The sequence below is a fragment of the Triturus cristatus genome, chromosome 3_1, assembly GCF_964204655.1.
Source record: "Triturus cristatus chromosome 3_1, aTriCri1.1, whole genome shotgun sequence".
Lineage (NCBI taxonomy): Eukaryota > Metazoa > Chordata > Amphibia > Caudata > Salamandridae > Triturus > Triturus cristatus.
In genome coordinates, this window is record NC_140583.1 from 785,579,703 (window position 1) to 785,597,256 (window position 17,554).

General features: G+C 43.2%; 1 protein-coding gene across 1 annotated transcript; it reads left to right on the forward strand.

Annotated features, from left to right (window-relative positions):
• The first annotated feature begins 1,414 nt into the window (after nucleotides 1–1,414).
• Nucleotides 1,415–13,550, forward strand: LOC146861031 (putative methyltransferase DDB_G0268948). Its single transcript, XM_085645035.1, has 7 exons — nucleotides 1,415–1,546; nucleotides 2,404–2,532; nucleotides 4,553–4,713; nucleotides 5,743–5,956; nucleotides 9,715–9,815; nucleotides 10,393–10,530; nucleotides 12,447–13,550. The coding sequence occupies exons 1-7, from the start codon at nucleotides 1,472–1,474 to the stop codon at nucleotides 12,535–12,537; spliced, it is 909 nt and encodes a 302-aa protein (XP_085501161.1). The 5' UTR covers nucleotides 1,415–1,471; the 3' UTR covers nucleotides 12,538–13,550.
• Nucleotides 13,551–17,554: the final 4,004 nt, after the last annotated feature.

The following is a 17,554-nucleotide window of genomic DNA, read 5'->3' on the forward strand; positions in this document are numbered from 1 at the left end:
ATATCCTCATTATATCACATAATCCTTAAGTACACTCAATGTATTGAAAATGGCTGCTAACATGTTAAAGTGTCAAATCCAACTTGAAATGTGGATGCCACCTACATGGCATCTTCTTATATGCTGAAATTCCTTCATGAATGAGCTATAATAATTCTCTGCAGTGGATCTCTCTGCATCCTTTACTAGTGATCAGACATAACTGGCATATGAGACTTTGAAACTCACTTTACTATATGACTGTTTTCACTATATAAGTTTGTATGAGTTTATGGGTGTTCATATAGTCAGAAAGTATCTATACAGCAACCGAGCACCCTACAATGGAAGGAGAGGTGGGGTAAGACTGGCTATCAGCTCTTCCCGTGATGGGTACTCAGTGGATCTGCTTATGGATGAGGCGTCTGTGAATAGGGGTCTTCACCCTCTTCCAGAAGTGGAGGGGAGCTATATGCCAGGTCTATGCTGTGATGAAACTCCAGAGTTCTGGTGTGCAGCATGGGGGAGCTGCCTTCTGGTCATTGCTTTCTTTACTTCAAGCTTGGCAATATCCAGCCTTGTTGTGTGTCCTTCACCATCAGGGATCTATCTGCCAGATGCATGGCGTTTGGATGTGCAGCAGTTCTTGGAGGTGTTCATGTTTGCAGGGGACGTCAGTGTCGTTTTTGGAGTGTGTGGCAAAGCAGTTATACTTTCTCAGTCTCTTGGTAGTCCTGTGACTGACACTCCTCAGCAGTCAGTCTGATGAAAGCTTTATTTGAAAAGAGCTATATTCAGCTGTATTCAGTACCTTCTGTCACTCAGGAATATTATCTCACCGCCTGTAACTCACAGGAGATTCTCTAGAGCTCTGTAACTGCTTCTAATGTCTCCAGCATATTTCTAACGCACTGAGCCCCCAAAGAGCTGAAATAGGATGCAATACTTTCAGTTGTGTCTTCTCCTAGAACAAGCCCAATCACAGCGTTTTCGGACCAGGACCGATTGTTTCCCCTAACATCATTAAAATGCATGTTAACTTTTGTGATATCATTAATTTATTCTCATGAAATAAAATGATCTTCTGCAGTGATGACTTTCGCTTCTTTTGCACTCTGTCAGCTCAGTAAATTTGCAATGACATTATTAAGTACATAAGAAGAGTGCCTTTAAAAAAGACTTAAAATGCCTTAGGACAAATCTATGCAGAGCATGTCAGCGGAAGTAAATACAAGAAAAATGTGAGCTGTCTTTTCTTGTCAGGAGCCCTGATAGCGTGTTGGGAAAGCCCCAGTTTGAGGGCTTGTTTTCCTGGCTGGGTGCCTAATGCTGATCTTCCCAGAGCCACTGGGCCCACACCCAAGCAATCCCACTCATTCTGGGGGCCGCCCTACCTTCCCTTACCCATATATACCTGCAGGAACGGCAGGATGGCACAGTCTCACCTTCTAGTGCCTGGCAGACACCACTCGAAGCACTATCTCTCCTCAGAATGCAGAATTTGGGCGCTGAGATCCGAGCACACCCAGATCGCTTCTTCCCACAACCTGAAATCTATGTACCAAAGGTAAGCTGTGCTTCGCATGCTGGAAGAAATAATACGGTAATACTAATAATTTATATCACACACAGAGCAAAATCTGTTGCTGTGTCCTAGCTCCTTGTTTTGTACAGCACGCAACCCCAAACTATTCTCTCCCACAGCAGGTGCTTCAACAGTAGATAATACTGTCACTCATTGCAATGCTATTCATTTTTCGGACTTTGGAAGGATGAAAGTCTGTCATATTATGTCATCTTATATTTTTATCAATAATGGGGATCCATTTTCCACTGGGTGCACTTCATATAAATATTCGTAAGCTACAATAGCCAAAAGAAGACACCTAACCAGGTCTGCTAAATCCAACTGTTTTCCCATCTCTGTTATTTTGACAAGAACCAGTAGGAACCGACAAGGGAGTATATAAATGTACACTCTACAGATCTTGTTCCAAAAAAAGGCAGGTAAATACATTAATTATTGACCAATTAGCCAGATAATAACAATGTTGCATCACTTGGTAGTTCTAACATAAAAGTAACGCTTGATCAATGTCAAGCCTCTGCCAGAACTCATGCATCCTGCCTGAGGCTGGAAAAAACATCTTGGGCGGGGTCCTCTTCCACAGAGCAGTGGTCTGTATAGTTTAAACAGCTACCTTAACCATGGATGAATCTCAAGTTCTAGTGTGATTAGGTTTGTGCTGCATCCCGTACAATACAGGAACCAATGGGATGAAATACTCCTTTGCCAAGCTCAATATTTGTGAATATGTTGACAAATTTGTTGCAAAAATATGAAATGGCGAAAATAAATGAAGCATTTGTTGTAACTGGTAAAGCATGAAAACACAAATAAGACTATTTTTTTTAACCTTTCAGGAGCAGGCAATCTCCAACCCAAGCATCCACTCTCACAAGGGTGAAGAACATGCGCAACTCTACCACAAGTACAGGTTCGCCTCCTCGCCGGAGATCCCTGAAATGGTCTACAATTACCTCAAGGAAAAGGTGAGCTGAGGATGAGTTCTAAAGGGCAGATGAGGGAAATCAAGAGGGGACTGAGGCAAAATAGACAGAGGGAAATCTTCACATTTCCCTGTAGAGCAGAACAACGCAATTTCGTTTTTTAGCCATTAAACTGATTGGAGGACAGCGCTGGACTCCCAAAGTGCAAATCATGGCACCTTTCCTTCCCAAAAAAGACTATACAGGTACTACAACTGGCTAATGTGACAAGTGGAAGCTTCTAATCTCAACCAATGAGCACTCTTGGTGCCTCTGCTACACAGAGATTTGCAATACATGTGTTGGGCCCCTGTGGGGATCTAAACAGAGAAAAGAGCACAGGTTCTTGACTTATGAGCTGCAACACATTACCAAAGCTTGTATGTACTTGCAGCAAAGGGAGATTGGGGAAGAGAGAAGTTAACGTAAGTAGATTATTCCTTGTCACCAAGGACATAATGCTTCAGTTCTAGGTTTTCATTTAACAGTCAAACGGATTCTGGTAGGTGTAGTCCTGGTTGATTTTAATGGAGCTAACACTTTTTGTATAAAATATCCCCAGAACTATAGCACTGCCTCCTTGGTCATAAGGAGTCACTGGTAATCCCCAACACAAACGAAAATGGGCTACCTCCTTCAGGGCAGGGTCAGTTTACCTTGAACTGGCTGAAGTGAGGATGAGATGGCAGCCAGGGGAGAGGGTGTTTTCTCTCTTGTGGAATAAGTGTTACTTTGCATGCGTAGGGCCATGGCAGCAGGGAAATCACACTGCAGGCCTCTGCATACCTTTTATAAAATATTATTTTCTTACCTGTTAATCAAAGTAGTTAAATGAAGTATTCTACCACTACAATCCATAGTAGGTATCTGGCTGGAAAATGGGCCATTGGTTCCAGTGAGTCATGAACAACAATTTGTGTGGAAGACTATAACTATTGAGGATGTTTGCAATTCACCGTAGAAAATGCCCTAAAATACCGAACGTTCTGCCTCTGAGAATCATTTTCACATACACATTACACAACTCAAACAAAAGGGTGTATTGTTTTGGATTGCCCAACAGTATGCCCAAATACATTTCAAGTTTCCTGATTACTCCATGTCATTGGGACAAATCTTTCCGTAATACCGTAATTTAAATATAATAATGTCATCCATAAATACTATCCATAAATATAAATATACATTTTCAACAATAATTTAAAAATGTGCTTGCCCTCACGAACATTTTTATTTAATATTTAGTAAACTTGGTTAAAAGTTATGTATTTAATTTAAAAACGTTTTATATTTCATTTTTAAACTTTAAAAGTTTCATACAAAATTAGCTTTATTATTAGATAAAAAAAATAAACATAATAATTCAATATTTTAAAAATACTTATCTAATTTAATTTATTTAACATTTGTTTATATGGGATGTTATTTAAATTTCTCCCCTCCATTGATTTCTATGGGAGTTTTGTTGCAGTACCAGTAGTTGACCATATGTGATTCTTGACTTACTTCAAGGTAGGGTAGTAGTAACTGTAAAAGTTTATATTTGAGAACTGCATTTATATTACTCTTTTGAGAATGTGGATTCAGTATTAGAATGTCCCCCCAACCTCCTCCTTAAACTTCCATAACCTCAAACTCCTCCTTAAACTTCCCTAACCCATTTCATTTAGTAAATCTTATTCCACATTTTCGCGCCCTTACCATTGGTGTCCCCTAACTTTTATTACCAATTCACGTGCCTATGCGTACTAGATCTCAAGTAGTGTGGTGGAAATCTCCACCCACAATAGAGAGCACAGGCGGAAGCTCAGGTCTCATGCCTTAGGGTTGTGCTTTACATTTTGATAGCACATGAGTAGTACTACTGTAATACTACTTAACAAACTACAAAATACAGTTTGTGAATTTGCCCTATGTTAGGAAGTATTTAATGTGTGTACAACTGTCACAGCGGCCTCAAGAAGGTTGAAGGGAAATCAAAGGGGAAAGAAACTTAATGGAGTGTTCTTTTTTCCATCTACAGAGACAGCCCCCCTTTGCTCTCATAGCTGATGTCGGCTGCGGCTCCGGACAGAGCACAAGAGGCCTGGCACCATACTTTCAGAAAGTGGTTGGAGTTGATGTAAGCAAAGCTCAGATCTCGGAAGCAAAACAGAACACCCTGGAGTCCAACATTACTTACTGGTAAGTCCAGTCTTATGATGGAATCCTCAAAGACAGTAAGGGGCCTATTTAGAGTTGGGTGGATGCAGAATGCCCCCCCAAGAAGTTGCAGATTTCTTGTCTTTTACTATGTTACAAGTGCATTGTTGTCCATGGTATTTTAAATACAACAGACAGGACCACTTTTTTGAGGATGCCGTACTCTGCAAAACCCTAAGGGCCCTATTATGAGTTTGGAGGTCCGAGGACTGTCAGACTCATGGTGACGTGGTGGTGGCAGATCCAGCCACCGGCACACCTGTGGTCCGACTGCCCGATTACAACTCGAGCAGCCACACCTCCCTGGGACTGCCAGCTTCACCAAGGAGCCACCATTCCCTGGTGTAGGAGCAGTGGTCAGAGGCCACAATATGCTTGGCGGGACCACCATGGTCCTGCCAAGCATATTACGAGTTTTTTCCCTGTCTGGGTTTTCATGGCGGTTCTACCGCCATGAAAACCCTGGCGGAGAGGAAACAAAAGGGGACCCACAGCCCCCCCCCTCCCCGTGGCTCAAACATATGTGGATGCACACAGGAGGGCATAACATGTGCCCCCCGTATGCATGCACATTGATTCCTGCACGGCATGGTCATTTGAGTCCATGCCGTGCAGGAACCTTGTAGTAGGGTCCCATTGCGGTGCTTCTTTTATTGGCACTGCCGCATGTAAAAGAGGCACCACCATAGGACCACCATGCTGCCCTCCTGCCAGACTACCAAAAAGTCATAATCTGGCAGGCAGGGCGACCTTTGGTGGAGCGGTGGAACGGCAGTTTGCAAAAACTTGTTAAAGGCCCCGAAAAGATAAAACCTCAAGTCCTCTCACCGTACTACACGTACAATGCATATATACAGATTAAGACTAGGAAGTTATAACTTCTACCTCACCATCCCTGGAGATCATCCAAAATGTGAAAACAAGAAATCTGTTTGTCTTGTTACATTTTAAATAATGATTGGTGTAAACGCTCTTGTGTTCACATTCTGAGCTGCTCACCTCTTCTTACAGCATCTCCGCAGCAGACCAGCTGCCATTTGAAGATGAGTCAGTGGATGTGGTCACGTCTACGACAGCGGTCCACTGGTTCAACTTCGAGAAGTTCATGAAGGAGGCGGATCGTGTACTCAAACCAAATGGCTGCCTAGCTCTGCACACCTTGTCAGGGTACATTCCTCTGCACTATAAGGACCGATCAGAGCATATATCTGCCGTCTTCAAGGAGGTGAGGGCTAGAACATAACTCATTCTTAATCTTTAGTTTACAAACATGTAGGACAGGGTCTGAGGTGGAGGTTTCTGAACTCTTTCCATTTTATAATAATTTAGAAAAAAGCTAGCTTACCCATGTCACACCCTTAAGTGCACAATAATTCATTAAAGCTGTGTTATTCGGTTGAAATGCTCTTCTGGGTAACCCTCTTCTCAAGCTGAGCAATAGGCAACTCCAAGGCAAAAAAATAAACTGCCAATTCCTATGGCATATCCATCCATACACATAGTACACTACAGAGGTCTCTGACAGGCTTGGACACATTTTATTTTGAATAAAATATGAACTATTACTGCATAATATATAGATTTACCTAATCTTCACAACTCAAATACAACTACACACAAACACAGCTGTCCAATGAAAATCCTAGAGCCTTATGAAGATGACACCCAGTAGTTAAACGATAAAAGTGTACAATCAAAGGGTAATAACAAATGGTGATACAGCATAACATTATGTCCCTTATGCTGACGGCACTCAAAAAAAATGAAGTCCTCTAATAATGCAGACTAGAAAATTAGGTTACTTTTATTTTTACTTTTTAACTGTTTTGCATGTACATCTGCTTTGGAATGACGTCTCAGTCCAGTTTGCTTGGATTGGAACCAATAACTATCTGTTCCTACAGATGACTGCTAAACGAAACCAGGCACTACAACAGATTACTTAATGTAGTACTCATGTACTCTATCATGTCCCAAATCACAACCCAAGCTTCAGATGGATAGCTCACAGATGATCCTGCTTTTTACAATTCAACTCATTTTTATGTAAAAAACCGAACTATTGTTACCCGCCAAAATATTAATCTACTCCAAACTGTGAATGGAAACTTCAAATTGGACCACCGTGTTAATGGCAGGTGGCAAAACTGTTTAAGAGGCTTGCACCTGGTCTGTTACTTTTATTTTTAGGTCTCGCCTAGCTATTGCGTTTATGCAATCGCTAGGCGAGACTCTAGTAAGAGGGGCATTTCAAAGTGCTCCCAAAAGTGGATTGCATGGCGAGCACGCGCACAATCACGTGCATCGTGCCGCCATGCAATCCGTTTGGGGAAGCGCTTCAGCCCACTGGCGCGTGCACGTGTAGCCACAGCCTCGCATGGTTGGGTTACTGTGTCTACTAGAAACTAATCACCAGCATTATTGCTCCCGCTCGTACAAAGTAAAAGCATTCAGCATGCAGGCAACTAAGACGTTATTGGCATACGTCACATGATGTTGCGTCGTTTCACTCTAATGCTCCTTACTCACTACAGATTCGTATTCTAACATGGCGGCGTAGGCAGGCTGTCTATGCAAATAAGCACGATGCGTAAGCTAATATATGCTAAAGAGCAGCTGCGAGGGGGAGTAACCGCTGGCCCATGCGCGATTACGTGCACTAACGATAGAAGCGTTGTCCTGCGAAAGTTATCCATTTCGGTAAGTAGTAACCTGTTTTAAACCGTTTCGTTCGCGTTTTAGCATCCAGCAGTTAAGTGTCGCTGTTGGTGTTGGAGAAGGCAATGCGTCGTGAGCGCTGACTTTGAATATAAAGTTGCAGGCGGGGGATTTGTTTTGCAAGTACACGTCAGACGCGTGGAGAGGACAGAGGTTCAACAAAGCACAAAGCTGAAAAACTCTTCTGCTCACGGCAGGTGGGTGCACCTTCCACCAAAAGACGGTGTGCACGGGGTATCTTTCAACTGCGTGGTAGCTTAATCTTGCCACCTTTGCAGACTTTTAACATCTTCGGTCAAAAAATCACAGTAAGCTTCGATCCCTTGGCGAGCACCAAATAATCCTTTGATCTTGCGATGCGTGGTGTGACTGTTGGTGCATTGTGGCTCATGCAGCGGTCAGCCGCTGCACTCTGTTGTGGTCAGTTTTGTGTTGTTTGTTTCCGTTGTGGTCATGGACTGACTCTTCTGTAAGGGAAGATGGGTGGGCATGTGTGGTTGCTACAGAAGCAACACACCGCCCTCCTTGCCAGCGTGGTCATTTCACGCTCCACCACGCTTTTGTCTTTGCACAATAAATATATGCAGACGGGAAACAAACAAGAGCTATATGCTTCATCCTGAGGTGACCATTTTATACTTTATTTTATTTTTTATCTCTTTCTATTTCACACGGTCGGCCCGCTGGGACTTGTTTCTTAACTGAGAGAGGCTGTAATATCGGATCATGTTTCAGCAGCGCTGCTTCCCCTATCAGTGTCCAGCTGCCCCTCTTCGAGGCTTGCCTCTCACAGGTCAAGGACCCCCACACCCAACAACGGTAATACATGAGTATTTTGCACTCTGTGCATGTTTTACTTAAAGTTTTTCAACTTTAAAAAAAAGGTAATTTAGCCCAATAGACTCGGTTCCAGTGCTCCATAAAAACCTCTGTAGGCAGCTGCCTCAGGGTACCACCTCAAAGGGCAAATGCAGAGCATCAGACTGCAATGAAGAAGTTTAAAAAGTGCCCTGCGTCTTTGGAAGAGTGAGTACCCAAGTGGAAAACTAAACATTTTGCCGGTAGTTCTGGAAATACTTGCGGCAAGCGGACCAAATTGCATGTGCCAGGGCCCATTTTACCCAGGCCAAAGTCAAATGAAGTTAAGCAGTTGAGAGGGAAAGAAGGAGGTGCCTTGGCCAGTGATACCTAGCTATATGGTATATTGCATCTGAGTTTGATATGTATTCAGTGTTTTGTTTAACCCCTTCAGTGCCCATGACGAGCTGGACTCGTCATGGGCTGCGGTGGCGCTGTGCCCATGACGAGTCCAGCTCGTCATGAACTCCGCCCGCTAATGGAAGGCGCGGCACTGGGCGGGGAAAGGGGCGGGCATGCAAGGGGTTACTGTGTTCTGTCGGTGGTGTTTGCTGCCCAAAAGAACAGTTGTGCCAGCCTCAACTCAAAAGTAATAGTAACAACCCTAACATCTTCATGACTTGTTCACACAAGTGCAGGTGCTGTATTTGTGCACTATTTATCCTACTGTTTTCCAAACTGTGAGTCGCGACCCACTGGTGGATCGCAAGCTGGTTTTTGTCTCTAGTTGCGCCTCTGACTCTGAGTGTCCCACAAAAGGGTGTAAAGTGAACGAGAAATATCCAATGCAAATAAGAGCCACTAATTATTTGGGAGACTCTGCAGGAACTGGTCTTTGGAAGAAGGCTCAGCGTTTAAGTTAGTGTTTCACTATGCTGGATATTTTTTGCCATCACATAAGCAAAGTTAAAAAAAAAAGCATTTGCAATGCAATAGGTCTCACATTTACACGAGTTTCAGCTATTGGTATTATAAATGACTGCCTTTTATATGTTTTTTATTAAAAACATAAAAAAGGCATTGTCATTTACAATGGGAGGGTTTAAGCTATTGGCATTGTAAATGACAATGCCATTTATTTATCTGTTTTCAAATCCAACACATAGATAAAAGGTTTGTCATTTACAATGCCAATAGCTCAAACTTTTGCAAATGTGAGACCTATTGCATTGCAAATGCTTGTTATTTATGGAGTGTAGTTTCAAATGTAAATGTATTAAATAATGCACGCTGTTTTCTCTCACACAATGTGCACTCAACTGTATTATAATAGTATATGTGACAACATGTAGACTTAGACTTAGACATGTAGACTTTCATATGCAGAATTAGAAGTAAAGAGAATGCTGAGGAAATGCAACATCATAAGGCTGCAGCACACTGACTGCCTTGCTTTTTTCTCTACAGGCCATGGAGTTCCTCTTTAAGTATGCCCATGAATGTTTTATCCATATCCAAAACAAATACCAGCTGATATTTGAAGCCGTACCATATACAGACAAAAAGAGGTTAGAGAATTTACGTTGTGTGCCCATGTATATGTGTCTGAGTGTCCCTAGGTCTGTGCACGTTGGTTTATGTGCTTCACCACAGGCAGCCACTATGCCCTGTAGTACATTCTAGGCAAAGCTCCTAGTGAGCAGGCATGTCACAAATTCTCAGAACAGTAATAGTCACAAAATTACAGTGTAAAAATGTAGCCATATGAGCTAACTTTGAATGGCGCCGAAATATAGGTACCATCTTAGATAGTATGGAGGCCATTTTGGAATGGTACTCAGTCACAGCAGTCATTTTGTAATTCTGTGCCTGTCCTGTTTGTTTCACCTAAGAATAAAGAGGACGAGTACCACTTTGTTTAAATCAAATAATCTATGAATGTATATTATTTCTTCAGTTTTTTAATCATGTAATATGCAAAAACGTTTAAAAATAATATGAATTGCCTTTTCCAAACCTTGCTTTATATCACTGAAATGTTGTGCATCCCATTTCTCATTTTAGTGGCGCACCGAATGATTGTTGTTACACTGCTTTTGTTGAATCAGCCTGTTGACTATCCTTATACGAGATGTTTTCTTGCAGAGTTGATGACATTTCTGAGACATTTCCTATGACAGTGAATGAATTGATGGGTTTCCTTGAGTCTCTCTACATGTACCAGACCTACAAGGCTCTCGACCCAGAGGGAGCAAGAGAATTCTTGCCAAAAACACAAAAAAAGTAAGAAATTGAGTATTCAAAAACTGTGTTTTTAGTTAAGAGTAACAGAAATTCAACAATTTTAAAATAACAATAATGAGGCAGATTAACTTTATTTTCACCATATATTTATTTTACCCAAATACATCAGTATGTATCCCTTAAAAAGTTCTAAGGAATAGAAAAAAAGCTGCTTTTGGTGCCATAACTTTCAGCAACAAAGGTTTTCTGTTTTTGTTTGCGGTCAATTTTCAGGTGGATACACAGACTTTAACATATGATTTAATTGGAGGTGTAGTTAACCTGGCAAAAGGCAAACTATAAACTTAACTGTCCATAAGGCTGGCTAAAAAAGGGATATTTTGAAACACTCCACATTTGAAAATAGTAAGAATTTGAATTTCAGCTCTACTGTATACAGTGCTTAATTTGTAAAAACATACGCTGGGTCCCTTGTCAGAAGTTCAGTGCATCTTGGCAGCTTGTGCAATCCCATTGCCCCAGCCCGTGCTGCAGGAGACAATTGACAGTGACAATTCAGATTCAGACTATTCCAGTCCCCCGGAACTATAAGAATTGCTTTGGCAGCAGGTATTTGTCATTTTTAAAATATATTGCATAAATAAATGTGGCTCTTCAAAAGTATCTTATTATGATTTCCTTTTAGAAAGCCTTCCAAAGGCTGTTCTGAGGACTGGGATTAGCTGTCTAATATGACACTCCTTTTGGTAATTAAGGTTGAAGGAAGACTTAGTAGTCTTATTGCCCCTTTGGGGTCTGTGTGAAGTGTTACCATCAAGCAAAGTACTCAGCCCAATGAGCACATACAATCCCATTACTCAAATGCCGATGCACCGCTCTTTACCAAGGCTCCAAACCCAGTGAGTCCCCCCACGGTCTATTAGTGCTCTTAGTGCTGGTAGAAAAGCGAGGTGATGGCGCTATACAAACCAGCCAAATAAAAAAATAAAGAAAAGTTCACCAATATACATAAAAAGTACGTATATAGGCTGCTGGTTTTTCATCGACTTCAAGTTAAACAATCCAGCATGATACAGCCAGTGCACTCTCTACATTTTGTGAAACTCTCAATTTTTTTGTCTCTCCAATATTATCATTAGGGCTCCGGGTTCTATGAATTTATTTTGTAAACTTTTCCACGTATATTTATCAACATCTATTTTTTGCTGATTTCAACTGGTTTTATTCATATCTATTTTTTATGTTTGAAAAAATGAAGCTGTGTCCGGTGTATTTCTATTTTTATTTATCTGATGAGGGCACAGCAGCACTTCAAAGCTTGAAGCATTTTAGTGCTAAAAGAAGACATCAACGATGCATCACTCATATGCAATATTCTCATAGAAAAACATTCCCATAGTGGTATATATGCATGGTCATCTGAGGCTGTTTAAAGCTGCATTAGAAAACCTGTTATACTCCCCACTCAGTCTGCAGAGCCCTTGGCCTGGAAATCATGACTGTCCTACTTGGGCTATAGGCTATAATGCACTTGTTATGCAGCAGATGGTCTTCCACCTCATTTGTGACACAGTATCCCATTCTTCAAACTCTACATATGGCCCTTATTTTTTCTTCATTTAGGAACAAATACAGACAAAACACTGGTGGTTTTCTGTCTGTCTTTAGCTGTAAAAATAGGAAACTGGGAGCCTTGATTATGATGTATGTACATTTCTCCTTCTATCAATGCTAGAGCTCTCCAGGGTTCCTCGGTCTTGGTACGAGCTCTGTTAACATGAATTATCAGAGCAGGGTTCTCTGTTCTCTTCAGTTTTCTCTCCGTGCAGGGCCTCTTATCCTGTTTGAATTTTCCCTCCAGAAGAGCTTCGTCTGTCTGATATGGTGCCCGATCTCAATGCCATTGACCCAACAGACACATCTTGACGCCCATTTGTGTTGTTTTCTTATCACAGGATTCTGGAGACTTTGGGAGTCACCTCCATGGACACGAAGGTGGACTTTGTTGCCGAATACTACTGTGTGCTGGCCCGAAAACCTGCATGAGCACCGGCATCACCTTCCTTACCTGGACTGTGATAACCCATCTCTTCTCAGCAACCCGGAAGTGGATACCCTCCCCCCGCCAAGACCTCGATAAGCTGCTGCTCTCTAGACGCCTGTAAATAAAAGCGTTAACGGGAAGGAATTTATTATAGGGGTATATTATCAAGAAACGGCAGACAACTGCTGCTAAAGCGGCGATAATGAGCTTGATAATATGCCCTCGAGAATTCCAATAGAAGCCCATGTTCTGGTGTCAACATGGGCTTCTATTGGAATTCTCTGCGGCATATTATCAAGCCCATTATCGCCGCTTTAGCAGCAGTTTTCTGCCGCTAAAGCGGCGATAATGTTAACGCCGTGCTTGATAATATGCCCCTTAGTTTTTTAAAGGCCTAAAACAAGTTGCGATGTTGCAGAGTCCATAATTCAGTTCGCTCTTGTTTAGATTGGTAGCGCCAAGAACACTTATCTCTTCAGGAAGTCAAATAAAACTACCAGCTCTGCAACATAAACTGATGCTTTTCCCTTAAAAAATATACTTGTACATAAATCATCTAGGCCCCCTGGTCCACAGAAGGCATCTACATACAGCCATTGCTATCACGTAGAGATAAAGCTAAATAAAAGTGGGTATGTGCCAGCCTCTTGCCATCTTCCTATGATTTAATGGGCTGCAATGGTTGAAAAAAACTGGGCTGGAAATGGGCATTCTGGGGTTCAAATCCTACATCCTCATAGCACACCAATGTCCATGTGTAAGTTGCTTTATCTGTACCCTAGATAAACAAATGGTAATCACTGAGTGATAACAGCCAGTAGGCTGATATGGACGCTATTCACATTTCTGGGGCCTTGTCCCAATAGTTTCTTGAAACATCTGCAGCAATTAAAAAAATTCACTTTTATAGTTCTTTCCACTTTCAATTCCTCTCGTGGCTCGGATTCTTGCTTATTCACATAATGTCTTATATTTTTGTACAGTTGTTTATAAAATAAATACTTGTGGACTTGTTTGTGTGATAAAGCCTCCTTCCTGTCTGTTCTTACTGTTCCTTTGGGGCAAAATGAAACAAGAGTCCTCTAAGCAGGGGCGTAGGTGTCAATAGTACATTGGGGCCTAGGTGTGTGAGGGCGGCCTCTGACTCCCAATTATGACTATTTTGCTACTGAATTGTTCCTGGTGGAAGGCAGTTCACTGGTAGCGGCTATTTACTCGGCTGCCAGGTAAACAGTGAATTTTCTTTGCTAATTACTTGGCCGCTGACTAAATAGTAGAAATGATTTACTATTTGGTCAGCGGCCTTGAAAATAGAAGAGAAACTTCACTATTTACCCAGCCTCTTTTTCTATATGGCTGGTAGTCGTGCAAGTAGCAGAAAAACATCACTGTTTACCCACCATTAGCTAAATAGTAGAGATTCTGCACTATTTGGCTTGCGGCCGTGCAAATAGCAGAAAAGCTTCACTATTTACTCTACTGTTTAATCAGCCACTGATTAAATAATAGAGATTATGTACTTTGTCCAGCAGCTGTGCACACAACAAGCAAACTTCACTTTTTACCTGGCTACTGGCTAAATAGCAGAGGTTTTGTACTATTTGGCCAGCAGTCAAGTAAACAAAAAAACTTCACTCATCGCCAAGCTGCTGGCAAAACAGCAGTCATGTACAATTAGGCCAGCAGTCATGCAAATGGCAAATATTCTTAGTTATTTATGTGGCTGCTAGTTAAATAGCAGAAGTTATAAATTATTTGATCATTCAATCAATCAATCAGGGAGTCATGAAGCGCGCTACTCACCCGTGAGGGTCTTAAAGTGCTTGGGGGGAGGGGTGCAGCTCCGAGGCAGCCAAAGAGCCAGGTCTTGAGGCTCTTCCTGAAGGTGTGCACAGTGGGGGAACATCTGATGTTGATCTGGAGCTTTTGCCGCGATGTAGGAGAAAACTCTTCTGCCTGCTCTGGTTCTGCGGATGCGTGGTGTTTCTGCAAGGGTGAAGTAGGTGAAACGGAGGTTTCTCTTGGGTGCGTGGAAGAAGACTTTTGTTGAGGTATTTTGGTCCAGTGTTGTGGAGGGATTTGTAGGCGTGGGTGAGTAGCTTGAAAGTTACTCTCTTCTCGACAAGGAGCCAGTGGAGGTATCGTAGGTGTTGGGTGATGTGTTTATGCCGTGGGATGCCAAAGACGAGTCTGGCCACGGTGTTCTGGATGTTCTGGAGTTTGCGTAGCAGGGATTTGTTGAATCCAGCATAGAGGGCGTTTCCGTAGTCCAGTCTGCTTGTTATGAGTGCATGGGTGACGGCCTTTCCGGATTCGGAGGGATCCATTTGAAGGTCTTGCAAAGGATGCAGAGGGTGTTGAAGCAGGTGGAGGTGACGGCATTGATCTGGCGGGTCATGGTGAGGGAGGAGTCGAGTGTGATGCCTAGGTTCTGGGCGTGTTCCGTGGGGGTGGGGGGGTTGCTGAGGGTGGTGGGCCACCATGTGTTGTCCCAAACTGAGGGGGTGGGTCCGAGGATGAGGAGGACTTCTGTTGAGCTTCAGACAGCTGCTGCTCATCCAGGATGCAACATCTTTCATTCTTGCCTGGAAGCTGAGTCTGGTGGCATCGGGTTCCTTCGTGAGGGAGAGGATGAGCTGGGTATCGTCGGCGTAAGATACTATGCTGAGTCCATGCTGTCTGACGATGGCGGCGAGGGGGACATGTAGATGTTGTAGAGTGTGGGACTGTGCGATGATCCTTGGAGTTCTCCGCAGTTGTTCTCTGTGGGTTTGGAGAGGAAGGGCAGGAGTCTGATTCTTTGGGTTCTGCCAGCGAGGAAGGAGTGGAGCCAGTCGAGGGCGGTTCCCTGTATGCCGACGTCGTGGACTCTGGGTGTGAGAGTGCGGTGGGAGACTGTGTCGAAGGCTGCGGATAGGTCTAGTAGGATGAGGGCCTCGGTGTGGCCTTGGGAGGAATGTGTGGATAAGGAGGGCGGTCTCGGTGCTGTGGTTGCTGCGGAATCCAGATTGGGTAGGGTCAAGGATGGTGTTCTCCTCGATGAAGTTAGTCAGCTGGGCGTTGATGATCTTCTCAGTGACTTTTGCCGTGAAGGGAAGGAGAGAGATGGGTCAGTAGTTTTTCAGGTTTGTCGCGTCTGCAGAGGGTTTCTTGAGGATGATTTTGACTTCTGCGTGTTTCCAGTGGCAGGGAATGTGCCGGATTCGAAGGTGGCATTGATGGTGCATCGTAACTCGGGTGCTATGGCGGTGGAGGCTCTGTGGAAAATGTGCGGCGGGCATGGGTCCGTGGGGGCTCTTGAGTGAGTGCTGTTCATGGTCGTGGCGGTATCTTCAGTGGTCCCGGGGTACAGGCGGCGATGGTAGGCTGGCTGTCATTGCTGGGTGAAGGAGTGGTTTCTGGAGTCTGTTAACTGAAGTTATTGTAGAGGGCGTTGATTTTCAGATGGAATTAGGAGCCAAGATTGTTGCAGAGGTCCTGGGAGGGTGTGACGTCTGTGGCTTCGCTGGGGGGTTTGGTGAATTCCTGGATGATGCTGAAGAGTTCCTTTGAGTTGCTGAAGTTGGCGAGAATTTTGTTCCAGATGAAGGTCCTTTTGGTGGATCTCATGAGTTGGTGGTATTCTGTCATGGCGTTCTTGTAGGTAGTCTGGTCTTCAGTAGTTTCGCTGTTCCTCCATTGCTTCTTGAGACGTCTGCAGGTGCGTCTGGATTCTTGAAGGTTGGTGGTGAACCAGGTGGCCTTCATGGGGCGCTGACTGTCGGGGTTGCAAAGGAGGGGCAAGCTTTTTACGCAGTTAGTGATCCACTGGTGTAGTTCTTTGGATGTTGAGTTGGCGTCGGTCGAGGCGGGAGGGGGTTCGTGGTTGAGGGTGGAGTTAATGTGCTCCTTTGTGACCTTGCTCCAGTTCCTTCGCGGTGGGCGTGGTTTGGGTTTGTGAGCGGTGGCATTGTTGAAAGAGAAGTGTACACAGTGGTGGTCAGTCCAGGGGGTTGGGTGATGTGGCTGAAGTGGATGCTAATCCCTCATGCCAAGATGGGGTCAAGCTTGTATCCTGCCTTGTGGGTGGGGGCGGTGATGAGCTGAACATTAGCCTGGCAAGTACCAAAGAAATTTCAATATTTACCCTGCAGCTGGTTAAATAGCAGAAACGATGTCCTGTATTGCCTTTGGTCTTGCAAATAACTTGAAAGATAAATATTCACCAAGTAGCTGAATAAATAGTAGACAGTATGCATAACTTGGCCAGTAGTCAGGCAAATAGCAGAGCTACTTCACTATTTACCCGACTGCTGTCTAAACAGCAAAAATTTAATTTTGTTATACCTAATGTAGATTTCAACATGTCCTAACACCATGTAAAACTGCAAACAAGGAGTCAACACCCTTGGCAACCATCTCTTTATGAATGTGATGGTCCTGATGTATTATTTCACGTACAAAAAGTGGTTGCAAATTCTGCGCATACTTTTTGCGAATGGAATAGTATTTTGCAAACTGACCTATGTACTGTTAAGTTGGTTCACAAAATACTGATTGACAGGGGGTTGTAGAACAATATCGCTAATTAAAAACCATTAGGCAAGTGCCAATTTGCGACCCTTTGTGATTGGTTGTAATCACATGGATGGTGGCTTGCAGGGGACAGCACACCACCATCTCTATGACTGCATTAAACAAGCATTTGCAATGCAATTGGTTTCGCCTTTGGGACCTTATATGTATTTAGCTATGCAGCACATTAGCCAGGGTGCTGAAACATCTACTGTTCTTTAACATGGAGGGAAAATAAGCACAAAACTGCGTGACACTGCCAGGTATGGGAACACACGGAGAGAAATATTGCCTTTCAGCGGGAAATGGTATAGTCCAAAGCTCTATTTTTACTACAAAATCAGGGCCTTCGGTGGTCATATCGCTGAAAATACAAGATATGAAAAAAATATTATTGTCTACGGGTGCTCGTGGAAGACCATTTCTATGGACTGGAATCTAGAGAATACTAAAGTGATTCTGGTA